The following is a 27,855-nucleotide window of genomic DNA, read 5'->3' as shown; positions in this document are numbered from 1 at the left end:
CAAGAGGCCTGCTTGTCTCCCTACGTGCATTCAGAAGATAAGGAAAGAGATCAGCTCGTCACGAGAAGCCACAGAGTCAAACAGATGTAAAGCATGTGGATGAGACTGAACTGATAACATGGGAACATGTATCAGTGAGCTGTTAATAGAATAGAGTCTCAGAAGCAGAAGGTTTGACCACGATCAGGAGGAGAGTTCACGTGGAGCTCCGAGCAGATTGAGACAAACACAGCTACAACAGAGGTTTGTGTTCAGGAGCAGCTGAAGCACCGTTCAGATACAACTCTCTACAATCCATTCCTCTCAATGGGCTACAGCTTGTGGGGGTGTTTGAGTCCGTGGACCATTTGTGTTACGTGCTTTTTTTTTTGTTTGTTTGAGAACATGTTCTTGAATCCATCTAATTGTGTCTCGTGTGCCTCGGTGAAGAAGGAGCCCCTCGACCGAGCGGTTGAACACATCGGACACTCGGCTGCAGCAGCAGACGTGTTCACACAGTTCATTCATCTCTGCAGGGTCTAAATACTGTTTCCCTTCTATCAACTCAAAATAAATAAGTATTGTTTCATATTTCACTGCTCAGGTAAATAGTGGCGCTTACAGAAGGAACCACAGGTTAATTAAAGCAGGTCTGTCTTCATCCGCTCGATCACCTCCAGTCCAATGACCAGAAACCTCAAATACATCCAGACTGGGATGAAGGGTCAGGATGTAAACACAGTCCAGGAATATCAGAGGTTGTGAGGATGATTCCTGAAAAAATTCAGATGTGAAATAAACGTTTTGTGCAGATTTTCAATTCAAACAGGGAAAGTAGCTCAGTGGTGCCTCCTGGTTTCAGTCAGAAGAACAAACAGCTGTGTTGTGGATTAACTGCAGATGTGAGAGAAGCTGTTGTTTTGTGTTGTTTTGTGTTGTGTTCAACCAGGACAAAACATTTCTATAACAATGAAGCGTTGTGAGTTAAACACTAACTAAGTGTAACTTTGGCAGCTGGAGCTTCTTTGGGTTCTAATGGAAAGAATCTCATGGGTCTGAACATTCTATTATTGTTATAAACAACCTCATTGCAAAATACTTAGGACTGCTGTGTTGATTTCCCAACAGAGAGTTTAATCCTGCTGGGTTTATATACATGTCCCTGCTGATTGATTCACTGTCCACGTGGATGGTAACGACTTTGTGGACGGCAGCGAGCAGATGGAAAAGATCTGCTCGCAAAAAAAAAGTTAAAGATCTGTTGTGTAGTAGAACGTGTCTGGCTGTCTGGAGAATTAACTTGAAACAACGATCATACGTCTCATTTAAAGCTTCGTGAACCACAATACTAAAGATAATATATGCATAGTGTAAAACTTTACTGCTGCAAAGATTCCTAAAGCACTGACACAAATCTGCGTCTGTTTCCTGGAGGTTGTTTAAAGAGGTCTCTTCAGCTTGTTTTCTATCTTCCTCTGTTCTGCGTTTCAGTTCCGCACGTTCGACCCGTGCAAGCAGCTGTGGTGCAGCCACCCAGACAACCCGTACTTCTGCAAAACCAAGAAGGGCCCGCCGCTCGACGGGACGGAGTGCAACCCCGGAAAAGTGAGTTTGTCTGTTACACACACACACAATGCCAAGTGGACAAAAGTGTGTGGACACCCTGAAAAGCAACAGCCGCAATGCATAAGAATCAGAGAAATGAATCGATGACGCCGGATGCACCAGGGTGTGAACACCTGGGTTTAGTTTCTATGATCTTTAGTAATTAATCCTGAAAATCAGTTTACATAACCCAGTGTTTCATCCGTCAGCATCAATAAAACCTACAGATGTGATAGTTGATCCTGAATCTGCTGCTTTTAAAATCCTCCTCTGAAGGAGAACGGTTTCTATTCGCCTGGCTGCAGCAGTCAGCTCCCGTTCAGACCCACAATGCATCAGTGATGTCCGACACTGGGGGAGAAGCTCTGGCTCTGGGTCCATGTTTCAGATTCACACCTGAGGTCAGAGCTCTGCAGGCCCCTCAACCAGGCTGGGGAAGGAAGCGTTCTTTAAGGAGCTGGAGTGCCCCCCCCCCCCCCCCCCCTAACTGTTGACACAAACTTGGAAGCACACTATTGTCTGAAATAACATTCTATTATGTAATTTAATCTTAGTTTATTTAAAATTCCCTTGCCCGAAGCTTGAATAACCGTCTCACCATAGACGCTCTCTTCCTCACTCTCTTGGCCGTGTAGTCTCTTCACATTTTTTCCCAGTATCATCATCATCCACTGGATCCAGAGAGGAGGCTTTGTGTTTGGCTCACCTCTCTTCTTCCTCCTCCTCCCCCCCTGTGCTCCTCTGCAGTGGTGCTACAAAGGTCACTGCATGTGGAAAAACCCAAATCAGGTCAAGCAAGACGGGGCCTGGGGCTCCTGGAGCAAGCACGGCTCCTGCTCGCGCTCCTGCGGCACCGGCGTTCGATTCCGGACCCGTCTCTGCACCAACCCAGCGTAAGTAGGAATAAGATATTATAGTATATTTCTTTATCTGACGTTGAATGATTCCTGCAGAACACTTGAAATCCATCATGGGCTGTGATGAGAGAAGGAACCACTCTGGAAAAGTTTGTGTTGTTCTGATAAACAAAGTCATTCTTCTTCCTCGTCAAAACTCTGGCACCTGCATGACACACAATCCAGAGCCAGCATCTGACTGCAGGAGTGAGTGAGACAGTGGCATCCTGGAGCAGCGTAGAGGGGCAGTAGAGGGGCAGCGTAGAGGAGCAGCGTAGAGGAGCACTGAGAGCAGCAGCGTAGAGGAGCAGTAGAGGAGCAGTAGAGGAGCACTGATAGCAGCAGCGTAGAGGAGCAGCATAGAGGAGCACTGATAGCAGCAGCGTAGAGGAGCAGCGTAGAGGAGCAGCGTAGAGGGGCAGTAGAGGGGCAGCGTAGAGGAGCACTGAGAGCAGCAGCGTAGAGGAGCAGTAGAGGAGCAGTAGAGGAGCACTGATAGCAGCAGCGTAGAGGAGCAGCGTAAAGGAGCACTGAGAGCAGCAGCGTAGAGGGGCAGTAGAGGGGCAGCATAGAGGAGCACTGATAGCAGCAGCGTAGAGGAGCAGCGTAGAGGAGCAGCGTAGAGGGGCAGTAGAGGGGCAGCGTAGAGGAGCACTGAGAGCAGCAGCGTAGAGGAGCACTGAGAGCAGCAGCGTAGAGGAGCAGTAGAGGAGCAGTAGAGGAGCACTGATAGCAGCAGCGTAGAGGAGCAGCGTAAAGGAGCACTGAGAGCAGCAGCGTAGAGGAGCTCTGATAGCAGCAGGGTAGAGGAGCAGCGTAGAGGAGCAGGGTAGAGGAGCAGCGTAGAGGAGCAGTAGAGGGGCAGCGTAGAGGAGCAGCGTAGAGGGGCAGTAGAGGAGCAGTAGAGGAGCACTGAGAGCAGCAGCGTAGAGGAGCAGTAGAGGAGCAGTAGAGGAGCACTGATAGCAGCAGCGTAGAGGAGCAGCGTAGAGGAGCAGAGTAGAGGAGCAGCGTAGAGGTGCAGCGTAGAGGAGCAGCGTAGAGGAGCAGAGTAGAGGAGCAGCGTAGAGGGGCAGTAGAGGAGCAGTAGAGGAGCAGTAGAGGAGCACTGATAGCAGCAGCGTAGAGGAGCAGCGTAAAGGAGCACTGAGAGCAGCAGCGTAGAGGGGCAGTAGAGGGGCAGCGTAGAGGAGCACTGATAGCAGCAGCGTAGAGGAGCAGTAGAGGAGCAGTAGAGGAGCAGAGTAGAGGTGCAGCGTAGCCCTTTTGTTCCTGAGCCACTTAAAGCAGGATGTCAATCAGAACGTAGAGCGACCCAGCAGGGAAACAAGAGGCGTTGTCATGGAAACATCCCAGTCTCAGCACTCTCCTCTGATCCGTGACCTCCTGACCCCGATCCGTGACCTCCTGACCTCCACGTCTCAGCTCGGAGTCAGTTTCTCTTCTCTCTGGGAGAGACTCTCATTCTCGCCCAAGGTCGACCCTGTTAACACAATACACACACATATTAATATTAATATGTGTTAACGTTACCCAGCCTTCACTGAGTACATTGTGTAGCTGCTTCACGACCTGCAGTGAACTCACAGCCCTCATGGTCACATGTTGAATCTGATCTAACAAGCTCATTGTAATGCATAAGGTTTGAGGCTTCAGATAAATAACGTGAATACACCATAGAAGAGAAGTGGATGAATCAGGTGATGTTCATGTTCTTTGGCAGCGATGCTCAATTATCATTACGCTGCTTCTCTATTTGAATCCAGAGACACAAGCAGGTTTCATAAGAGCCTCTCGGGGCTGAAGTGTCTTCCTGTCCTTGGTTACATAGAAACGTTCACTGTCTGATCCTCTGATGTTTGTCCGACCCCCCCCCCCCCCCCCCCCTCTTCCAGGCCGTCCAACGGGGGCCAGGACTGTCCCGGAGTGAACTACGAGTATCAGCTGTGTAACACCGACGACTGCCCCAAGCACTTCGAGGACTTCCGGGCTCAGCAGTGTCAGCTCCGCAACTCCCACTTCGAGTTCCAGAACGCCAAGCACCACTGGCTGCCCTACGAGCACCCGGACAGTAAGATCTGATCCTGGATCACATCGTGTGGATGCTTCTTGTCCCTTTGTGCCAAACAACAGCAATGAACGCTGACAGAGGATCAGGGTGTTTCTACTTTCACACTCTCCACCGTCTTCTCTTCACAATTTGTCTTTTCAAGTGTGTGTCTGGTTTTTTCGTTGCCGTCTCTTGAATTATTTTCCTTTTGCCTGATTCTCTCCATCTCTGTTCCAGTGTAGAGAGTTTAAATCTATAAATGAGCCTTTTTGATAGAAGGTGATGGATCTGTTCTGTGCAGACGCTGAGCTCGGATCCCATTTGCAGCTCCGCTCTTTATCAGACGGTGCTTTTATCGGGCCTCGCTCCACGGAGCTGTTGCCACGTGGTGCAGCTAAATTGGTCTGGGTTCTGAAAGTCACTCATGTGAAGATACAGAAGTCAGAGGTCCTGCTGAGAACCTGCAGGGGGACGCGACAGCAGCCTGGAGCCCGGTGGTCTGTGGGCGCAGAGGATCTTTCTCTGACAATATGACAATAAGCTCCAACGTTCAGGAGAAAGTTGTTTTATTCAGGGGTCATAGAACAAACGTTTGGTTCTTTCTCTTCTAAATTCAAACAGTTAAAGTTAAGAGGGTCAATGTGAACAAACTCACTTTTATCATATTAACACTTTGAGTCGATGACGTTCAGCTGCACGAACTGTGTGGTGCCTTTTATTTACCTGTCGTGATGGTTTGTCAGCCAAGCGCCCGTGTGTCCATCAGTTTGAAGGTTGTGTTGGTTTCTCTCGGCCCCGGCAGCAGAGCTTTCAGGTCCTGCTTGTTCTCGTCCATGTTCCAGGTTGTTTCCTGAACCCATTAAAACAATCGTCTGTTCTCCCCTGCAGCCAACAAGCGGTGCCACTTGTACTGTCAGTCCAAGGAGAGCGCGGACGTGGCGTACATGAAGCAGCTGGTGCATGATGGGACACGCTGCTCCTATAAGGACGCCTACAGTATCTGTGTGCGTGGAGAATGTGTGGTGAGTGCTTCCTTTACTCGTCTCTCACCAGATTAACAGCTGCATTGGAGATAATTAAGCGTGTGAGTGTCCACGGGCTGGTTCAGATTCTGAAAGCTTGGAGGCACGTTGTTAAATTACAGGCTGTGATGTTTCTGAAGCGCTGGGTCAGCACCGGTCTCGCCCCCCCCCCCAGCTCCCCACTGCTGTGTAAGGAGCAGGAGTCTCATAAAGCTGCTTCGTTAAAACATTTCTGACAGTGTGACCTCATCCCCCCCCCCCCCGAGTCAGAGCAGCAACACACAGCCGCGCTGCAGCCGCTCAGGGCGACGCTCTGGATACCATGAGTAACACAGTGTGAAATCCATCATCTAAATATATATGAAATACAAAACATTGGTAGATGAAGAACGAGGGAATTCATCCTTTGCACAAAAAAGGGAATGAATCACCTAAAACGTCCACGCACACTCAATCCATCAGTCAAATTATTTCTATGGCCTTTATTTACTGACACACACTAGAGGATAATCCGGCTCTTTACAATCTAGATTAACTTTCATTTAGCAGTGATTGGTACGTGAGCAAAACCCAATGAGCCCTTTGTCTCCAGTGGCAAGTGATGAACTGTTCTGACTTTACCTTTGACCTCAAGAGTTTCTGTGAGTGTCCAAGTTTCCAGAATCACCACTGAGAAGAAAACCAAGTGTGTGTCTGTCTCGAGTGGGTCTTCTGCTGTGTGGGCTCTGGAGATTAGATATTACCAATAGTTTACATCTCTCAATGATTTCACACAAATATCCTTCTATTTGAAAAACTGCATGTTTTTGAAGTTGTGTGGTTGACTCTCTTCAAATCATCAGAAAGTCAGGTTCCCCTCTCTTCTCTCTTCGTCTCCGTTCTGCAGAAAGTCGGCTGCGACAGAGAAATTGGCTCAATCAAGGTGGAGGACAGATGTGGTGTTTGTGGTGGAGACAACTCCCACTGCCGCACGGTCAAAGGATCCTTCACCAGGACGCCGAAGAAAGCCGGTAAGAATCCACTGAAACCACCAGGACCACAGCATCCACCCACAGAAAGCATCTAGAGAGAATCGACATGTTTCCATGACTGATTTGTCCCAGTGTCCGACCTGCATGTTCCAAACTCTCCTCTATGACTGAATGATGAACTTCTCTCCTTGTTTTCATCTCAGGTGGAGACAAGCATTGTAAATATCTTGGGGTTGAATGTCTTGCATTGAAAAACGTGCTTTTCATTTGAAGGTAATTAAATGTGAAGTGCCGTCCTTCACGTTAATGAAAGCATTCGATCCTTACAGCTTTGATTCAAACAGCAAAGTGGCTTATGTTTAAACCCATGGTCATTAGAATACACTTTGAGCGCTAACCCAGCTAACATGAGCGGGTGATTCATCTTCACAGCATCAGGGCCACGAGGGGGTCCTGACCACTGAGACAAGATGCTGCTGATCATTTGTCTACAGGAGGTGGACGCAGCAAATGGCTTTTTATGATTAGGCTTAATAGAACACTGAATAAGGAGCGATATTAATATTAATGCACCAGCAGTTGCAAAAGGCTCAAGGCTGCAGATGATTTGTACCGTTTTGTTTGTGCTCTCATTCCACACTGCAAACTTCCTCTGAGCAGGTTTTGAGTTTAGCTCGGAGATTTATCCTTGATTCTGGAAATGTGAGACTTTCTCACACTTATGTTGGGATGCAGTTGGTACAGAGTTGTGTAATAATACTGTTTATGAGTGTTTGGGGTCTTTGTGGTCACAGAAACACACAAACAGGTTCAAGAGAACGGCTCCTCACACTCTGACATTAGCAGCTTAGTTAGTTTTGGCTAATTTCAGACCATTGTAGGTTTTCACAGCTGAAATTAAAATGATTAATCCTTTAAAATCATTTGCATAACACACACACACACACACACAAACACACACACACAAGTACTGCTAATGCACTTCACTCTGCAGAGAGGCGTTCTTCCTTTTAACCTGGTGAACCTTCCATTATAACACAAGCTGCCATGATTTAACCCTGGATTCTAAAAGGAGCAAGAGGTCGACCTGTTCTTTCCTCTGTTCAACTAGCAGAAGTGGAACTAATGTATTGAATGCATCGGCACCGTGCACTATGGAACGTGCACTCAGTTTTTAAAGCCCTGAGGCTTCATCTTTACAGCTTTTCATTTGAAAACTGCTTGTTTTTGAAGTTGTGTGGTTCATTATTATTTCAGCTGGTTGTGTGATGGGGGTTTGTTTCAGTTTTTAGACATAATTTCATATCTGTAATTGAAATTGGGAAAAGGTTGACGACAGATTTAATTTGAGAAAATGTGCAGCTGTGGCCATAAATAACTGCAGGTGCGATGTATTGAGTAATAAGAAGAATTAATAGTCCTGAATATTATTATTATTATTTTTCTAGATGGATAAAGCGGCCCTACTGGCATGTGGCTCGTGGAGGAGTTAATGAAACTGCTGATCTGAGTCCTCAGATAATGAACGAGTCTGAGGGGGGGAGCAGGAGGTCATTGAGATTCATCACTTTCCTCACGAGCAGACAAATGATTGAGATAAACTTTCACTTATTTATTTATGTGGTTTGTTGTTTTAATCAAATATTGTTGGTTCACTCCCTGGTGCTAACACTTTATCCAAACTTCACTAATTAAAGCCCCGCCCTCTCAGGTAATCTCCCACATGCACTCTCATACACGTGCACTTTAAACTGGTCCAGTACAAAACTCCTCCTGTGTGCGGGGGGGGGGGGAAGCATGATGAGTGTGAGTGAAGTGGTGGATTTGTTTTTTTGTTAACCACCAGCTTGGACGGCCTCACTAACGAGTGGCCTCACATTCTCTGGGAGGTTTTTTTCCTGGTGCCTCCTCAGATCTGAACGAAGCTTCATCTCTCATGAATCATTTATCATCCAATCTTCAGCCGAGGGGGGGGGGGGGGGGGGGGGGGGAATGATCGAGGGCTTCGTAGAAATATCAAGATGGGATTTCTAGGAGCTCCGACGCGATTGCTTCATCGAAACCATCTCAGGACGTTCTCTGTTGAAACTGTGGTCGTCTCCTCTCGCTCTCCTTTAACCCCCCCCCCCTCCCACCATCTTTCTTTAACAGGCAAACAGTTAAGCAAGAGAGCCCAAAAAGAAACCCCTTTGTTGGAAAACCCAATATGCAAGTATCCAGCTCCACTGAGTCCCTGTGTGTGCAGCTTGTAGTGCAGAAGGCCGCCTAACGCTGTAGACACGTAGAGACCTGAGTGAGACGAGCCCACGTCTCCTCGGCTCCTTGTTACTAATGAAGTGTCTGTTTAGGTCTGAATCGTGTAGTGACTCTCAGCGGCTCGTTGTGTAGCCACGTCTCTCAGAACTGTGTGTGTACAAACACCTGTGTGTGGTCGCTTCATGTGAGTGTGTGTCTCTCGAGCTTCAGCAGCCTAACAAACTAACTTTAAAGACGTCTCTGTTCAGATCCGAGTGTCACGGTGAAGAACCCTGCAGACTGTGGGAGGACATCTAGGAGGTGGTCGCTCGTCTAGCAGCTGATTGGTTGAACCCAGACGAGCCCCTTCGCTCGAGGGGCCATTTACACATCCAGCCTGAGAGCAGCGTTTTCTATCAGGCCGCAAATCAAGCTCAAATTGCCATATCGTTCCAGCGCCTGTTGTTTCTGAAGTTGCCGCCATCAGAGCGCGTTGTCTCCGGGGGGGGGGGGGGGGGCATCTTCTGCCATCGCAGGACGTCTGTGATTAACTGTAGAGGCAGCGGTGCTCGCCGCTCTGCCCCCTCGCCGCGGCCCTTTGACAGCGTGCTAGTTGAATTCATAATCACGTTTAGTGGCGGCGGCGTTAGCATCAGCGTCAGGAGTCCCGGTGGGTCGGACCTGCCCCCCCTCACATCTAAGGCATATTTTGCATGGCTGCGGTTCAGTGCTGGTGATTATTCAAGTGCTCTCTTCCAACAGTTTGCCTCTTCCTCCTCCTCCTCCTCCTCCTCCTTGATGAGCTATGCCTCCATCTTAGGTGACAGATCTGCAGGGAGGAAGAGAGAGAGAGGGAACTGGAGAACTGTGAGACTAACTTATTCATTTTATTTTGAAGGGAAGACCAGAGGAGCCTTCTCTTTGCCCAAAGGAGCTCGAAATGTGTTTTTAAATGAGAGCGAGGACTCTAGGAACGTGCTGGGTGAGTCTCCAGAGGTTTGTAAGTGGTGGACATCCGTGACAGAAGGCGACTCTGCTGCCCCTGTAGACTGAACACCTACTGAAACACGCCTGAGGGTTCTCTTCTTGTTTTCATCCCGTCCTCACATCAACACTGTGAACGGCAGGTGGATCAAAACAAACCTCTCACTTCTGTTTCAATAAGAAGAGAGAGGTGTCTTCTCCTGTTCCTCTCAAGCTCCCTCCAACATCTCCGTAGAGCAAAGTGAACGCAGCTTCTGGAAGACGCGAGATGTCCACCTCTGCAAACACACGGTTTATTTCTGTACCTGCTGAACTTACCTGTCTCTGTCTTATCTTCTCTAACCCCCCCCCTGCTTCTGCTGCTCCTACAACACTTGGCAAAGGCTACCTTAAGATGTTTCTCATTCCTCCTGGAGCTAGACATGTGATCATCCAAGAAAGTGAGGCCTCCCCTCAGCTTCTTGGTAAGTGTGACTTCACGACACCAACACATGTGGTTACACCGGAGGATTCCTGGACAAATATCTCCTAAGCTGTAGTGTCACATCATAAATAACAGACTTTACACAGTTTAGTCCATGTCACTCTCCAGGCTGACGAGATGAATCCTCTCAGATCATTCATTAACCATCACTTCAGTCTAACCTGGAGATGTATCTGGATTTATGTGATGAGGTGGAGTTTCACATTTCGATGGAACATGGAATAAATGAAAGTATCTTCATATTCAAAACAGAACATCTAGAGTGGAAGCACAGAGTCAGAGGAGAGAACGTTTCTGTAAGACCTCAGTCTCTAATAAAGAGAGAAAGAACACTCTGGTGTTTGGATTGGAATAAACCCTTCTCGTTTAATTGATAATAAGTCCTTTATAAGTCGATAATATAAAATAAACTGTGAAAAATGACCTTCACAATATCCCAGCGTGAGTCTTCATATCTTCAAATTGCTCATTTGATCCAAAGAGATAAAATTCTGACGAGGTGAAGCAGCAAAGCTCTGATCCGGCATCATCCATGTTTCATGACTGGGAAATGACTCAAGCAGTTAATTCAATTATTATATTCAATCCATCATTCGGTTTGATAATTCAGTTCAATGAAATGGTTTGTAATGGATTCAGAAGGCGCCACACAGCGTGATGAAGTCCTCGTTTAGATCTCACGTTATTCAAAGAGATCAGCACGATTAACATTTACTCTTTAGTCTCTTGTCTGATGCTCGTGTCCTCAAGGGTTAAAGAGACGAGAGGCGAGAAGCTGAAAGTCCAACGTCTCCAACACAACACGGGCAGATAATCAGTGTTACACTCTTTCAAAGACATAACGTGAAGAACTTAAAGAAAATACACAACATGAGAGCAGTTCTTTCATCAAAAAGAGAAATGGTCGAAAAACACACGTGTACACCCACGTAGCTGCTGTGAGATCCTCAGTAGTTCAGAGTGAAAACTCCCGAGGATCAGAACCGTTCTCTGAGGATCGGATGGACCTGAGTTCCAGGCTCAGAGGATTTCACAATAAAGTGATGATGATGAAGTCTCAGCTCCGAGTTGCTTCATCTGAACTTTTAACCTCTTTTTTTAGACAAAGTAAGACGTTAACTTTATTTCTGTCTTCTTTTATTTGTTTCCTAGGGACAGAACTCATTATTGAACATTAGTATAAAATATTAAATATGCTGGAGTCAGCAAGTATGCAAATTTACACCTGTCGTCCCAAAGCAGGACAGAACAGCCACCGACAAAACAGAAACTTTTACCCTGAAAAGTTTGAATCACAGTCGACGTCCTTCTATCTCGTTAATTAACCGTTGTAATGAAATTTTAATGAGACGGTTCTTATCCCTGTTTCCTGGGCCTCGCTCCACTAGAGAGGCTCATGATTGGTTAAAGAAACACGATCAAACCAGAGAGACACTTTCCCCCTATAGCAGAATAACAAGAGGTGGAGATGGATCTATATGAGACGCCGTTCGTTAATCCACCCACTTATTAATATGACACTCTCCATCCATTTTTATACACGATGCATGAATCAAACATTCAGGGAGATGTTTCAAAGCCTCGTTCTGAGGTGTTGACCTCTGCTGATTACAGAAGAGAGGTCGGTGCCGGGGGGGGGGGATTATAATCAGCCGGAGAGAATCAATCACGAATCTCACCTGAGACTCCATACTGGATCTGTTTCTGTGATCACTGAATATTAACAGTATTAACCTTAAACATTTAATGTTGTTTAATCAAAACTGATGAATTTTCTCTGTTAAACCTTTGAGTCGGAAGAAAAATGCAAAAAAGAACAAACCCTATCTTTTCAGGACGTCAGATGTCTGCAGCACAAACCTCAAAACAGAATCCCAGTGGAGGAATGAATTAGTTTTGATGTTCAGGTTCGGTTTTTAGGAAAAGCTGAATTAAAATACGTCCTCAGTTGTCAGGGAGGGAAAGAAGCAAACCACCATGAACTCAACAGAGTGATTTTTCTGCAGTGTGTGTTTCTGTAAAGAAGAAGCAGCAGGAGATTCCACACTGACTCTTTATGCTCACGTAACCTCTCAGGGGAAAGTCCAGACTTCAGTGCAGGTCTGAACTCAGCTCTTACGTCTCCATTACAAGGACATGAGTGCTGATCCCGCCCCCCCCTGAGAGATCAACCCTGCAGCTTCCATTCAGCTGCAGAGGCCGGGGATGAGGAGCTAAGTGAGAGGGTCAGTGTGACCGTGACTCTTCTGTGGCTCTGTGCTTCCACACACCAAAACCTCAACACACCTTCCAGATGTGATGCCTCTCATTGTGATCTCAGCCTGAAGCCGGGAGCGAGGCAGATCTCTCTCCTCTGCAGGAAGGGGACAGAAGTCCGTTTAGCAGCTTCTGTAAACATCTCGTCTTCACATCTGCCGTGAAGCTTCTCCCCTGGAGAAACTCTTCAGCATCTTCCGCTTGAAAAGGGCTTTGACTCGTGGCCTCAGTAGTTCAGCTGCTGTCGTTTCACAGTCTGGCGTGAAGCTGATGGATCCCAGTGAAAAGGATTCCCTGACTTCTGCTTCCATCGTTAGTTTGCTGCTGTTAGTTCTGCATTTCTCTCAGTAGTGTTTTCAGCTTAGTACACACTCTGTTTTCTTATTTATATTCATGAGGTTAAAACCCGACATGAGTCTGGTGTTAAGATAAAGTCAGGGTTCAGGTGTTCAGGGAATTAAAGGCTCTTCCAGATTTTCCTCTGTTTATTTAAGACCCTGGCCTTTAGAGTTAGAGAGCAGGACAGACTTTATGAAGCTCCCACTCAGAACCCTGCCCCCCCCCCCCCCCCCCCCCCCCCCGTTCAGCTCCTCTCTCAAGTGTTGTGTTGACAGAAGCAGATCTGAGCTCAAGCAGCACCTTGAGTGCAAGCTTTTCCAGATCTGAGCCTTAAATCAATCGTTCCTGCTCCTGAACTGAAAGACACGCTGCTGAGTAACAAGAGGACAGAAGACAAAACACTGTTTGTGTGATGATAGGTCTCCACTAGTGATGAGCCCAGATTCAGGATGAGACCTTGATGCAACTGTTGAACCAAAAGAGAGAAATGAATGAAGGATCTGTGTGATGTCAAATTTATATCCACAGTTTCTCACATGTTGTAAACTAACAAATCAACTAAGTAGCAGCAGATTGTCTTAAAATGACAATTTAATATTTCAACGGTCAACAAGTTGCCACAAATCTCACACGAGCTTGAAATCAACATTGATTAAAGATCAGAATCTAAAGTCCTGAATCCCATCAGTCTGATAATCCAGCCGGTGATTCATGGTTCTCAGCTGTCACTCAGCAGAACGCAGACTCAGTTTGTGACACAGGAACAAGAGTTGTTATGAAAGAGCATCTTTTAATTGTTACTCATTTTCCCTATTAGATGCATTCTGGTTTTTAAATTCCATTTCATTTTCTTGAGTCAAATCTCCACAAGACACTTGAGGATGAACATGAACATCCGAGCAGCTGGGAGACACAACATAAGAGAAAGTTGATTAATTCAGTTTTTGGTTATCTTCTGTGAGTCACTCTTTAGAAAGAGTTTCTTCTCTCAGTGAAAAGAACAGAGCATTGGTCTTTTGTGGAGATTCTCACTTTGTGTCACACGTAACAAATGACTGGTTGCAGCCGTCAAGAACCAGGCGACGGGTCATTACATCCTCAACGGGAAGGGAGAGGACGTGAAGTCCAGGAGCTTCATCGACCTGGGGGTGGAGTGGCACTACATCATCGAGGAGGACGTGGAGACCCTGCACACCGACGGACCTCTGCACGACCCTGTGGTGGTTCTGGTAATACACACAACTCCTGCTCCACACCACAGCTGCTGTTGTTTCAATGAGATGCTTGTGTGAACACTTTGTGAACCGAGTTCATTCCGAGAGGCAGATCCACTTGATTTGTTATCGTGGATCAGTGACAGTTCTGTTTTACACGTAAATGCACTTTATGTGTGTAACTGGTCAAACTGGGCTGTGGAGAGCCTGAAGTGACCATCAAGACTAGAAACCATCTGAGAGAGAGAGAGAGAGAGAGAGAGAGAGAGAGAGAGAGAGAAGCTGAAACCGGACTGACCCGGGACAGTGATGTGACGATGAGTCAATCAAACCCAGATCTGACAGGCAGCCAGGGACGGGGGCGGAGCTTTATGACCACGTGTTTCTGAACCGGAGCTCAGTCGATGACACGTCTTCCTCAAGCTCGGACGAGACGTGACATCATTAAAATGACAGAGTCGGGAACAGGAACAGAATTTGTTTATATCATTCAATCGGGGGGGGGGGGGGGGGGGGGGGACTTGACACTTGAGAGAGTCGACCTCAGTTGAACTGTCCGGAGGAGCGGTCGTTTCAACGTTAGCATCCCAGCTAACCTCTGCCCCCCCCGGCAGCCTCAGTGTTATTTTGTCTGTCTCATTGTCTCGTCACTTTGTCCCTCACTGACTCGATGATGAGATCTAAGACCCTGGGGGGGGGGGGGGGCTACCATCTGCTGCGGGACTCCTTGTTCCTGTGGTTAATAATAGATCTTTATGTCTCTGTGGTGTTTGGTGCAGCTCAATGAGTTGGAGAGCGATGAGACTCGTCCCTGATGAGGACGGACTCGTCCCTGTCCCTGAACAGTCGGTCTGTGAGTGGAGTCAGACGTTAGGACGAGTTCTCAGATTCAGACTGAGGCGCCGAGGAGAAGAACAAACTGCATCAACTTGATTAATCATTTTTGTATTCTTCACAAACAAAACAGAAGGCAATTAAAAAAATTCCTTATTTAACCAGAGCTTTAATGAAGAATTAAAAATAGATCAGATATAAAAAAAGTAAATTACCTGACTACTTGTTAACGTGTCTGTTCAACGGTCAGATTCAAAGATACGAATGAGAACCAGTGTTTATTTTAACAAATTCTGCTTGAAAGACAAAGATTAATTGACTCATTATCTAAATAAAAACTTATTTCACCACGTCCAACAAGGTTTTTCTATATACAAAGATTGACTTGTTTTATTGAGGGCAGAGCTGAAAATAAAATATTATTATCATCTTATAATTGAACAAAGTTTCCTCAGTTTCTAACAGTTTCCCCCTTGTGCAGTATTTAATAAAAATAAAAGAAAATTAGCTAATTCCCTAGAACGTCAAACTCTACATTTAATATTCTTATGATTAGTCGTATTGATATAAACAGATCATTTTGATTTGACGTACAGTTGATCTCACATTGAAGCAGGACCTCCAGGGTCAGAACTGATCAATTTAACGTAAGAGCAGGAAAAGTTCACACGAGGAACAAAGTCAAGTTCCTCAGACTCTGGAGTGTGAAGCAGAAATCTTTAGCTAAGATGTTTTATATTAATATAATAAAGGAAATCTTTGGATCTGCTGCTTCCTCCCTCATGTTTGATTAAGAACTGAGAACTGAGCAGACATCAGTGTGTGTGTGTGTGTTGAAAAGCACTGGCTCTTACAGAAGCTACTTACCGACTTGGCCCTCGCTGGGATGTTATTTAACCTCTATTCAAAAATATTATAAAGAATCTCTTTCTGACGTCCTGGTGCCAGAGCTGCTTTAATTGAATGTGCAGCAGACGTCTGTAATGAAAGTCTTTTAATCAATGTAAAGGTCAAAGAGGCACAAGGACAGAGAACAAATGCACAGTTTGACTTTCATCACCTGGTTCAAGATCAACTTATCAGCAAAGTCTCATAAACCAGGAAACTCTTAGATTCTTCTAATGTCATACGAGTCCCTGTGGTTTCTTTCTCAGGGGAACGCTAAACAAGCAGCTCTTATCAAAATAGAAAGTCTTCTGACAACCCAAATAAATAACTTAAAGACGTAAATAACCTTCATGCTTTAATTAGGACGTGTTTCTAAGCTCTATCATCTCTGTGTGTTGTGGTAAATCCCTTTTCTCTCACTGAGTTGTTGAGCTTCACTCGGTGTGTTGTTTTTCTTCCCTGCAGGGACTCACGGCTCCGGCTCTGCTATTTGTTCAGTAAATTGCAGTTCATGTTTGACTGGAAGAAAAGAGAGAGGAACATATTCTGACAGGGGAAATACTAGTGTGGTCAGAAGTCTTTTTCAGAAGTTAATTTCCACTTCCCCCCCCCCCCGTGGATAAAACCATCTGATGAAGCAGGAGAGAAGCTCCTCGTGGTTTTCCCGCTGCTTGAGGAACACAGAGTTGTGATCGAGCTCCAGAAGAAGAAGCTCTTAAATGAGATGTTTAAGCTTCTTGGGTGAATCGTCACGATCGGTGTTCACACTCGGCTTGGCAGCAACTTTCCTCTTTGTTCCCTCGGCTCCTGTCACTCACACACTCCCCCGGCCACTGAGTCATAAAGGAGCATCTCTGATTCCTTATTATATAATCTCACACGCCATGAGCTGATATCTTGAATTGGAATGAAACTCTTCTTACAGGAGGAATATTCCGTCCTTGTCAGCCAACACAGGCAGTTATGTAACTGAAGTAATCTGTGTCTGTCTAATCCACGTTAATCCCTCAAACCTATGAAACCCACAGCGTCTCCTGGTTCTGCTTTTATTTGTGGTTCCCTTGTTTTTCCCGCCTGCTGTTTCCATTTCGAATTGAACTCCCTAATCCACCCAGCGAGTATATACCTGAGAAATATTCCAGCTGTGTCTCAGAGGAAGAGCGAGAGAGGAGATCAGGGAGAGATTGTTTGTGATGTCCTCTCTACCTCTGTCCACTTGTTGTCTCTGTGTTGTCTCGTGTCCCCGCTGCCTCTGGGAATTAAACACTGTGCTTTTGATTTGAACAAATTTGCACTTTGAGTATTGGGGCTGGGATTTGATTGGCTCTCTTTCTTCCTGTGGTTTGCAGATAATACCGAGGGACAATGAGACGCGCTCCACTCTCATGTACAAGTACATCATCCACGAGGACTCGGTGCCGGTTAACACCAACAACGTGATCCAGGAGGAGACGTACGAGTGGGCCCTGAAGAGCTGGTCTCCGTGCTCCAAGCCCTGTGCCGGAGGTAATGGACGCATTAGCATCGGGACAGTAGAATGGAATAATTCATTATAACTTAATTTATCTGTATTTTAAACTCGCTGCTCCTCATGTACAAATGTCCTTGTTTTTATTCTATTTCCAAACTTCCTCAAACCGAGACTTTTCCATTTTAAATTCATTTATTATTCATTATTTCCAGTGAATGTTTTTCAAACAGTGGTTGATTTAGAGCTGTAGATGAAAACGTGAACTCGGTTTGCGATAAGTATATCACACAAAAAATTGGGAAATTCCATGGAAATAAGCAAATATGGTAAATGAATACCAATATAGATAACATGATATTGTATTTCATTAATAGATAATTCCTACATATGTTTTTTTTATATTATATAAGTGCATTTAACTGCATTGAGGTCCTGCTCAGGTCTTAATCAGATGTGTGGAAATGAATTACCTTTCAGTGAGCTGTGTTAATGGGATCATGTTGTGAATACACAATGACACAGTCGTGTGTTATCTTTTAATTAAACTGAATTCAGTGGCCGCTGCAGCTTCTCGCTGGATGACGTTTCCATATGTTGAAACATTCAAGAGCCCAACGTCCAGTGAAATGATTCTCTCCCTCACAGCAGGACACCAGAGCATTTATCACCTGATAGACACTTTGAATATGATCAAAACATTCTGTCACAGGAAACATCCAACACTTTTCATTTCAGTCATTTTTCAGAATTCATACAAAACAGAACTGAGGAATCTTGATTGAAACGATGTTCTTTTAAACGTTGGTATCACCACACACAGGCAACTCTGTGCCGGGGTCTAAGAAGTAGAAATATTTTTAATGAAACTATTTTTTCTTAACAAATCAATCCGAAGTTCTCTGATATGACCAAACACTGAAAGTGGCCAAATTCGTTTTCAGCCACAGTAAGAATCAATAAGAATCAAAGAATAACTTGAAATGTTCAAAATCTCATTGGGTGATCATCTGATGCTCTTGATCGTCGGTGCAGACGAGATCATTTCTACTTTAATTTAGCTGAATGTGTCTTTAATGATCGTAGTATCTTGTGTGATGTAAACCTGTCCCCTGCCCTCACAGGATTTCAGTACACCAAGTACGGCTGTCGAAAGAAAGGCGACACCAAGATGGTCCATCGAGGATACTGCGACGCCAACAAGAAGCCCAAGCCCATCCGCCGGATGTGCAACCTGCAGGACTGCACGCAGCCGCAGTGAGTACAGCCTGAGTCGATTCCCACTGAGCAGGTTCCTGCTCAGTTGGTTCCTGCTCAGCTGGTTCCCTCTGAGCTGGTTCCCACTGAGCTGGTTCCCACTGAGCAGGTTCCCACCGAGCCGGTTCCAACCGAGCTGGTTCCCACTGAGCTGGTTCCCACCGAGCAGGTTCCCATTGAGCTGGTTCCCCCTGAGCTGGTTCCCACCGAGCAGGTTCCCATTGATCTGGTTCCCCCTGAGCTGGTTCCCACCGAGCAGGTTCCCACCGAACAGGTTCCCATTGAGCTGGTTCCCCCTGAGCTGGTTCCCACCGAGCAGGTTCCCACCGAACAGGTTCCCATTGAGCTGGTTCCCCCTGAGCTGGTTCCCACCGAGCAGGTTCCTGCTCAGTTGGTTCCTGCTCAGCTGGTTCCCTCTGAGCTGGTTCCCACTGAGCTGGTTCCCACTGAGCAGGTTCCCACCGAGCCGGTTCCAACCGAGCTGGTTCCCACTGAGCTGGTTCCCACCGAGCAGGTTCCCATTGAGCTGGTTCCCCCTGAGCTGGTTCCCACCGAGCAGGTTCCCATTGAGCTGGTTCCCCCTGAGCTGGTTCCCACCGAGCAGGTTCCCACCGAACAGGTTCCCATTGAGCTGGTTCCCCCTGAGCTGGTTCCCACCGAGCAGGTTCCCACCGAACAGGTTCCCATTGAGCTGGTTCCCCCTGAGCTGGTTCCCACCGAGCAGGTTCCCACCGAACAGGTTCCCATTGAGCTGGTTCCCCCTGAGCTGGTTCCCACCGAGCAGGTTCCCACCGAACAGGTTCCCGTTGAGCTGGTTCCCCCTGAGCTGGTTCCCACCGGGCAGGTTCCAACAGAGCTGGTTCCCACTGAGCTGGTTCCCACCGAACAGGTTCCCACCGAACAGGTTCCCACTGAGCTGGTTCCCACCGAACAGGTTCCCACTGAACAGGTTCTTTCTGAGCTGGTTCCCACCAAGCTGGTTCCCACCAAGCTGGTTCTCACCGAGCGGGTTCCAACCGAGCAGTTCCCAACGAGCAGATTCCCATTGAGCAAATTCCCACTGAGCAGGTTCCCACTATGCAGATTCCCACTGGAACTAAGCTGCCGTCGATTAGGACAAACTGGTAAAGTCTCCTCTCTCAGCAGGGAGGAATGTAAAGAGCATCTTTTTCACTGTGGAGACGCTGGTTTAGTCCAAATGAAAAATAAGCAGCTAGAATCAGTGTCAGCGTGGATCTGTACATGCCTATGATGTGTGTGTGTGTGTGTGTGTTTGTGTGTGTGTGTGTGTGAGAGTGGAGGGGGTGGTGGGAGGATAGAAACAGCAGGAAACAGGATATCTTTATATAAATAGCACGCTCTCTATTGTTAAGCAGGCAATTTACTTACACTGAAGAGTGTGTGAGCTCTGATATTAGCATAAGAAAACAAAGACACACATCTTATTGTGAGACATCAATTCAGCTGAATCCTGTGTCTGCTTCATCTTCACCTCGGACACGTCAAACCAAACGTAGAGAAGCTCCAACTCAGCAGCTGATTCCTCCTCGACTCATTTTCTTCTCTAATTCCCACTGCTACGCTTCATTAGCTGGTGAGAGCGACTCACAGCTCCAGAGGCTGAGACCAGGTCGATAACAAGAGGCTCACACACCGAGGGTTTGACTCCGTTAAGCCTGAAATCTCCTGCAGCGAGGACAGGTCCGGTTCTATCTATACGTTCTGTTGGCGCGGCAGGTCGGGGGGGTTCAGGGGTTCATCGGTTCTATATTCAACCAAGTGATTTAATAAAGAGACGAGATCACGTGGCAGAGAAACACAGAGAGACTAACACCTCAGCTGCATGTGGGGGGGGATCCTGCCGACTGTGGGAAGGTGAGAGCAGGAAGAGGAAGTTGTGATGAGATCAGCGTGTGGGCCGAGGTGATGGAGTCTGAGTGCAGGGTCATGACAGGAGAGGCCTGCGGGGGGGCGAGGGGAATGGAGATGGATGAACATAAGCTGATTAGTGGTGGAGGATATAAAACCACCGGAGAGGAGAGGGAAGTTCAGAACCCGCCGCCCCAAATCTCACATGTGCAGGAGGCGAGCGGCCAACTTCAGAGATTAGACCTCAATGCTGGGAGCAGGGGGGGGGGGGGGGGTGCAGAGCAGATGAGTTAGTCCAACAGACGGGCTGATGGAACCAAGGGGGACGGACATGAAGACAAGTCCAAACTCAGAGCCCAGGCAGCAGCATGTAGGAAAACATCAGGAACAAGAAACAAGGAGGGACTGGAACCGAAGAGACTGAACTGAAGGGACTGGAACTGAAGGGACAGGAACTGAAGAGACTGGAACCGAAGAGACTGAACTGAAGGGACTGGAACTGGAGAGACTGGAACTGAAGGGACTGGAACTGAAGGGACAGGAACTGAAGAGACTGGAACCGAAGAGACTGAACTGAAGGGACTGGAACTGAAGGGACTGGAACTGAAAGGACTGGAACTGAAGAGACTGGAACTGAAGGGACTGGAACTGGAGAGACTGGAACTGGAGAGACTGGAACTGAAGAGACTGGAACTGAAGGGACTGGAACTGAAGGGACTGGAACTGAAGGGACTGGAACTGAAGGGACTGGAACTGGAGAGACTGAACTGAAGGGACTGGAACTGAAGGGACTGGAACTGAAGGGACTGGAACTGAAGGGACTGGAACTGAAGGGACTGGAACTGGAGAGACTGTAACTGAAGGGACTGGAACTGAAGGGACTGGAACTGAAGGGACAGGAACTGAAGAGACTGGAACCGAAGAGACTGAACTGAAGGGACTGGAACTGGAGAGACTGAACTGAAGGGACTGGAACTGAAGGGACTGGAACTGGAGAGACTGAACTGAAGGGACTGGAACTGAAGGGACTGGAACTGAAGGGACTGGAACTGAAGGGACTGGAACTGAAGGGGCTGGAACTGAAGGGACTGGAACTGAAGGGACTGGAACTGAAGGGACTGGAACTGGAGAGACTGGAACTGAAGGGACTGGAACTGAAGGGACTGGAACTGGAGAGACTGGAACTGAAGGGACTGGAACTGAAGGGACTGGAACTGGAGAGACTGGAACTGAAGGGACTGGAACTGAAGGGACTGGAACTGGAGGTCCTGTCATCATCACTATACTTGACTCTGATTGGTCGACACCAGTCTCTTGAAGAGTTCACGACAGATGACGTCATCCAGAGAAGAGCGATTGTTTAAAAGTCAAATCATGAAAAACTTCCTGTAGCCTTCATTTTGATTTTGTTGGTACTTTCTTCTTGAGTATTTCCTCTTCCACTCGTCTCAATATCAAAATTCATAGTTTGATGACTTCCTGTGGCTCCTCAGTGATCTCCTCATGTTTGTGCAGGTGGATCTCAGACGATTGGGAGTATTGCACCAAGACCTGCAGCAGCCTGGGTTTCCAGATCCGGACGGTCCGCTGTGTGCAGCTGCTCCACGACAGCACCAACCGCTCGGTGCACAGCAAGTACTGCAGCGGAGAGAAGCCCGAGAGCCGGAGGCCGTGTAACCGAGTCCCGTGTCCGGCGCAGTGGAGGAGCGGCGCCTGGTCTGAGGTTCAGTATCCACACATATATGAATTCCATATTTACCTTCAACTCTTGTGCAAAGACACAGTCTGCTCGGATTCAGGTTCACACTTTAATTAGAGTGTTTGGGCTTCAGCTCTCCACGTGGTCCCAGATTTTCAGAGAAGTTTCCCTCCACATTCACATTCACTTGAAACCGAGACTCAAAACACACAGCTCCACCAAAGGTGAAATGCTTATTTGCTGCTTCGACTGCATCCATCCTGTGATTGCTGCTGCAGGGTGTGCACATCACAAACGCCCACGATTCAACGTCTTATTTAATCTTTTTCTATTTCTAAACGAGGCCAGGTTGAGCTTGTTCCAGACTAGTTTGTATAACGTGTCCCATCACGACTGGAGGAGAGAGATATTCCGACTGCTCCCACTTGAAAAGGCTGCTGTGACGGAGAGATGCAATTAAACAACAACTACATTACATTACATGTCATTTAGCTGACGCTTTTATCCAAAGCGACTTACATTTTTTTTAGAACACTCATCATTTTATGAGGGGCCATCTAGGGGTTCAGTATCTTGCCAAGGACACTTAGGCATGCAGATGGGATAGAGTGGGATTCGAACCGGCAACCTTCTTGTTGCAGAGCACCCGCTCTATCCCCTAGGCCACGCTCTCCCCACTCAACTACAAGATGTTTGTGCCCAAAATAAAAACAGAAGTCCCGTTAATGAGGAAAAACTTTTCCACTTCCACAGATCTGCTCAGCGCAAAGTGGACGTTATTGATTTACAACTTCCTCAAACTGTTGGATATAGTTCACAAATCCATGTGAAAAGTCTGATTATAATTTGTGGGTAATTGGGGAGAAGTTCGGCCAAAAGCCCAAAAGACAGGATGTGGATAATGTCCAGAAATCTTTGCACCAGATGCAGCGAACAAAGAGTTTTCTCCACGTTCTCCAGAGATCCAGACAGAAAATGCTTTTATTCAGGGTCAGACGTTCGATTCCCTGTTTCCTGTGTGACCTGCCTGCATCACTTCCTGTGTGAAGCTGCTTGTGAGTGAGTCCGTGTTCCCTGTCCTCCTCAGTGCTCCGTGACCTGTGGCGAGGGGATGGAGAGGCGTCTGGTCACCTGCCGGATCGGAGACCAGTGTAACGGAGAGAAGCCTGAGAACGTGAGATCCTGCAGACCTGGAGCCTGTCACGGTGAGGACATCTTTCTTTTCTCCTCCAGAGTGAAAGCACTTGTACTAAAAGGAAGGCACTCAGAAGTGCATTAGTGTTGTGTTGGATCAGGCTGAGTCACGGAACTAATATCAAAGAGAAATGAATAAGTTTGTGATTGTTAGTTTCCCTCAAATGACAAATAGCAGATCTTTAAAGGGATTTATTTTGAACACTGTCTCTGCAGCGTGTTGAAAGCGTCTCTCTGTTGTCCACAGCTTTGAGACCAAAGTGTCTGTGGGTTGGAGCACTGCCTGATTAAAGCTGGACTCAGTCCCACTGTGATGGAGCCACACATTCAGAACCCTCTCTCATGTGTCAGTGGTCACTGTTTACCATTTGTATTTTCCTTGCACACTGGGTCTGATGTGTTTGGTTATTCTGTGCGATCTGACGCTTGGCAGCAGGAGACAGAAGACGTGAGGCGGTGAGGACGAGTTAATCTGTCCTCACACGTCTTTAAAAACAGAAAATCAAAGGAGCTGTGAAATTGTCCTGATCGCTCCCGAGTCTATTTGAGGACGTCAGTAAACCAGAAACACTCTGCAGCCGTGTTGTCCTCACATTGAGACAAGTCCACGTCCTCGAAGGCAGTTTGAAGACGTGTGTAGGGACGGTGGCTCTGAGGGCTCAAACAACAAATCAAACCTGCTCAGGAAACTCTATTGACGATGTTAAAGTGACAGAAACGTGAGGTCGTATTCATTCATTATCATTCTCCCTGTTTGCTCTTCACCTTTCAGATGAGCCGTGTAACGGGGACAAGTCCATCTTCTGCCAGATGGAGGTCCTGGCGCGGTACTGCTCGATCCCGGGCTACAACAAGCTGTGCTGCGACTCCTGCAGCAGGCGCACCGGATCCCTGACCATGTTCTCCGAGGCGGCCGAGACGGAGGAGCGCGTCCGCTTCGGGTCGGCCTCCCAGCTGCTGGAGACGCTGACAGCCTCGGTGGCAGCCAACGCCACCCGCGGCGGGAAACAAGGATCCGCCACGTCGGCTGTGAAACACACCAGCACCCCTGCTCCGCTCAAGAACGCCCTGTCAAAGATCCCCGCGGCGCTCAGACGGGCCCCGAGACACATGGCCCTCACCGGCAGGAAGCTGCCCGCCATGGCGCCGTCTCCCCTGGCAGATCCCGCCGAGGGTCAAAGGTCGAGCAGCTCCACAGATCGCCGGTGGCCAACAGCGTATTCCGAGGTGGAGAGATGAAAGTGAAAGCTTCCCCTCAGGACTCCTTATGCACAGAAGCTCATCCGGCTCCATCCTGAGTCTTCTCACGCCAAAAAACACCACCGAGAAAAGTGCTGGTTCACTTTGTTAACGTTTTTCCATTTCTGCCCCCGACCCCCTGAGCTCCCACAGGGCTCCACCCAAACCACAGCGTGTCCCTTCGCCTCCACGCTACACGTTTAGATCGATTCAGGTGAAGGGGCACGAGGACTGAAGGGAATTTTTCGCTGTGTCAAATGAAAACCTGAGGGAAACAGAAGGGAAACAAAAGAACCAAAGGACAGTTTAATATTCATCAAGACGCCTGAATCTGCTTCAAACTCCCTCACACGTTTATATCATAATGAAAATCTTAATTCCAGTCAGACCTTTGATGTCACACCATCTCCTCTCTGATTGGCTTCTTCTCTGGTCTTGTCCTTTAATAAATTGAAGCCCCCTGATGGCAGAGCGGCGCGTGGTGCGGGGGGGAAATGTCAACAGGTGCAAATTCACTTTGTGGAATCGAACACAAAAAAGAAAATCCAGGACAGAAATAGACTCGGGAACCAGAGCGTGAAGTGTTGTCTTTTTGTCTTCTTGTAAAAACAAATCCCAACACAACATGAATTCTCACATTGGCCAGGTTCTTGATCTAAATCCCACATTTAGATGTTTTTAATAACCCTGCACACTTTGTCTAAACGAATTATTCCCTCTGCGTCGTGTCTCTGGATCTCAACCGGGAGACGAAGACAGGATTCGCTCCCTCGTGATTTCTCTTTTCAAAGATCCAGAACAAAATCATCTGATACAGCTGAAAATCCCCTTTCACTTTAATGCAACAGCCATTTTCTTGCCAAAATATACGAATGAGGTTGTGGGGTCGCGGCCCATCCAGAGTCAGACGTCACAAAGCACCAGTGAAGACCATTAGGACAGTGGCTTTAGTTGTATAGTTGGTTTTATATCCAGCGATGTCTTTTTGTTCTATGGAAATGGGTATTTATAAAGGTTCCTGTAAATACTGTACATGAAAATATCAGTATTATTATATTAAAAAAAGCTAAGGATACTTTCAAAAACACGTTTATAAAAAAATCTAGAATAACAGAAATTCTTCTGAATGTTTCAGCAGCAAAACGATGAATGAATCAAATCTGCCGTTTGACTAAATATATAAAACATTTTGGGAAATGTTCTCCCAAACTAACGATGAGTCAAAGCAGAAGATTGAATCCACTCGTGTCTGCAAACTAAATATGAAGCTAAAGATGAAATCAGCATAAAGAAACTGAAGTTTTTACTAATGAGTAAAAACACCAAAGATTGCAGCTTCACATTCAGAATATTAACGTGAGGGGGAACTTTTCCTTTTAGAAGCGTCGATCTTCCAACGAGCCTCCACCGCGTTCTGACCTGAGAAGTTCTTCCATCTTCAACCTGCTTCTCGCTCAGAGGACCGGAAGCTGTCGAGTTAAAGAAGGGAACCACGTAGGGAACTGTTCTCAATGCTATATGTTTCTTACAGTAGACTCTTGTTCAGCTGAGGAATGACCATTCATCCAACGTGTGCTTCTCTTTCACGTGATGTGGAAACACACAAACATCCCTGAAACACACTCACATGATGGATCTTCTACAGCGACACATTCAAACACACAATAAAGCTGCATTAAGCCATTTTTGACCACTAAGGAAACAGACCTGAAAGCATCTGCTTGTTTCCTGCTCAGAGGAAACAGCACTTCCCACTATCTCTCATCTCTTGTCAGATACTTGTTTCACTTTTAGCTCCGGGGTTGGTCTCCACCAGCTGCTCGGGAGAAATCGGTGGCTTCCCAGCCGCTCGATTTTTCCACCATCTTCCCCAGTCGCCTGTTTCTATGTTCTAATGTTAGAGGCCGTGTGGATCTGCAGAGGCGGACGTTTCACTCCCGGGTTCAGACATCTTCACATCACACACCTATTTAAATAATTTATACATCAAAAATCTGCTTAATGGAGCTTTGGGCCCGTTCCAGTCTGGCTCTGTTGTACGTTTTGTGTTTTCCGGGACAAGAAGCTGGACTTTCAGGACTTTGTACTTTGTGTGGAAATTTGTTTTTCTTCAAGGTGTTCACCGAATGGCTTTTAAATGGTGAAAGGTCCCGAAGAGAAAAGCTATTTATTGAAAGGATTTCCTCACAACCACCATGCATCTGACTGCAATAGAAAAAAAAAACACAGATTGGTGTTTTCAGAAATAGTTTCGCAACTACTCACACTCACTCCTGTGTGCCGGTGTATAGTACATGTATATAGCATTGAGTACATGAATATTTATTGAAAGTGAAAAGGTCCTGCCTTGTTTCTCCAGCACGCGAGGACCTGATCAATAAGCTGCAGCCGATAAACCATTGAAACCTGATCGACTTGTTTTTCATCCACATTTTTCTCATTTTAACTGGATTTCTGTTTTTAAATAAAAACAGGCGATAGACTAGATGACATTGTTTTCTTCTGCAAAGAATTAGATGTAAATTTACAAGCTCCACGTTGAGATGTTTTTGTCAGAAAGCTGTTTTTTCTCACAGCTGTTTCGTAGGAAGAGGAGAACGTACTGAGACCAGTGCTTTATTATAACCAGTAAAACATAACTAGTGTAGAAGCAGTAAAGTTGTTTTTGATGCTGTGTGTAGTTTTCCTAACCATTGGACCCCCCCACCCCCCCACCCCGTTTCACGTCCTTCACTCGCTGCCTGAGCAGAGACGTAGGATCGTTGTAGTCGTTGACAATCCCTGAGCCTCAGACAGATATTACTGCATAGGATCCTCCAGGTACTGTACCGATACCCCCCCCCCCCCCCCCCCGGTACTACCCATGTAACCTGACCCTCACACACTCTCTGCTCTATCTGCTTTTCCATGTATTTGTGTAGATCGAAGTGTACACTACTGATACTGTTTGTTGTAATGGGGAGCACATAGCAATAAAAGATATGATCAACTACCCGGAGTTCTGCTTCTGATTTCATCTGCAGCGTCTGTGAGGCTCAGTGTTGAAGCCTCAAAGGAGACGTGAGGCTGTTTAGACGGCTTTTGTGTTTGTGTGTAAAGTCTGCAACAGATTGGTGTTAAAAACCTTTTAGTGAAAAGAAACGAGTTGAAATACTTCTACTATATTTAAAGGAAACAGCTGCTTCCAACATCTTCAGCTGCTCACACACCAAACTGCAGCTGCCTCATCTGTAGAGAACTTTAACAACCACACATCGCTGCTGATTGGACAACAAACCAAACCACGCCAGTGCACAATGTGTGGTGTCCTGGAAGTGTCCTGGAAGTGTCCCGGAAGTGTCCCGGAAGTGTCCTGGAAGTGACCACTTGTTT

At 46.8% G+C, this 27,855-nt stretch overlaps 1 protein-coding gene across 1 annotated transcript in view; it reads left to right on the top strand.

Annotated features, from left to right (window-relative positions):
- adamts3 (ADAM metallopeptidase with thrombospondin type 1 motif, 3) overlaps nucleotides 1-27,475 on the top strand; it is a 98,444-nt gene extending 70,969 nt beyond the window's left edge. Inside the window, 12 exon segments of the mRNA XM_062381265.1 lie at nucleotides 1,471-1,584; nucleotides 2,332-2,477; nucleotides 4,376-4,551; nucleotides 5,419-5,552; nucleotides 6,439-6,562; nucleotides 10,126-10,206; nucleotides 13,887-14,050; nucleotides 17,107-17,263; nucleotides 18,350-18,482; nucleotides 21,867-22,074; nucleotides 23,138-23,255; nucleotides 24,017-27,475. Of these exon segments, the coding sequence (XP_062237249.1) occupies nucleotides 1,471-1,584; nucleotides 2,332-2,477; nucleotides 4,376-4,551; nucleotides 5,419-5,552; nucleotides 6,439-6,562; nucleotides 10,126-10,206; nucleotides 13,887-14,050; nucleotides 17,107-17,263; nucleotides 18,350-18,482; nucleotides 21,867-22,074; nucleotides 23,138-23,255; nucleotides 24,017-24,483 (2,022 nt within the window). The 3' untranslated portion in view covers nucleotides 24,484-27,475.
- Nucleotides 27,476-27,855: the final 380 nt, after the last annotated feature.

This window comes from Platichthys flesus, chromosome 3 (assembly GCF_949316205.1).
Source record: "Platichthys flesus chromosome 3, fPlaFle2.1, whole genome shotgun sequence".
Lineage (NCBI taxonomy): Eukaryota > Metazoa > Chordata > Actinopteri > Pleuronectiformes > Pleuronectidae > Platichthys > Platichthys flesus.
The sequence above is the reverse complement of the archived record's forward strand: the minus strand, read 5'-3'. Positions and strand labels throughout refer to the sequence as shown.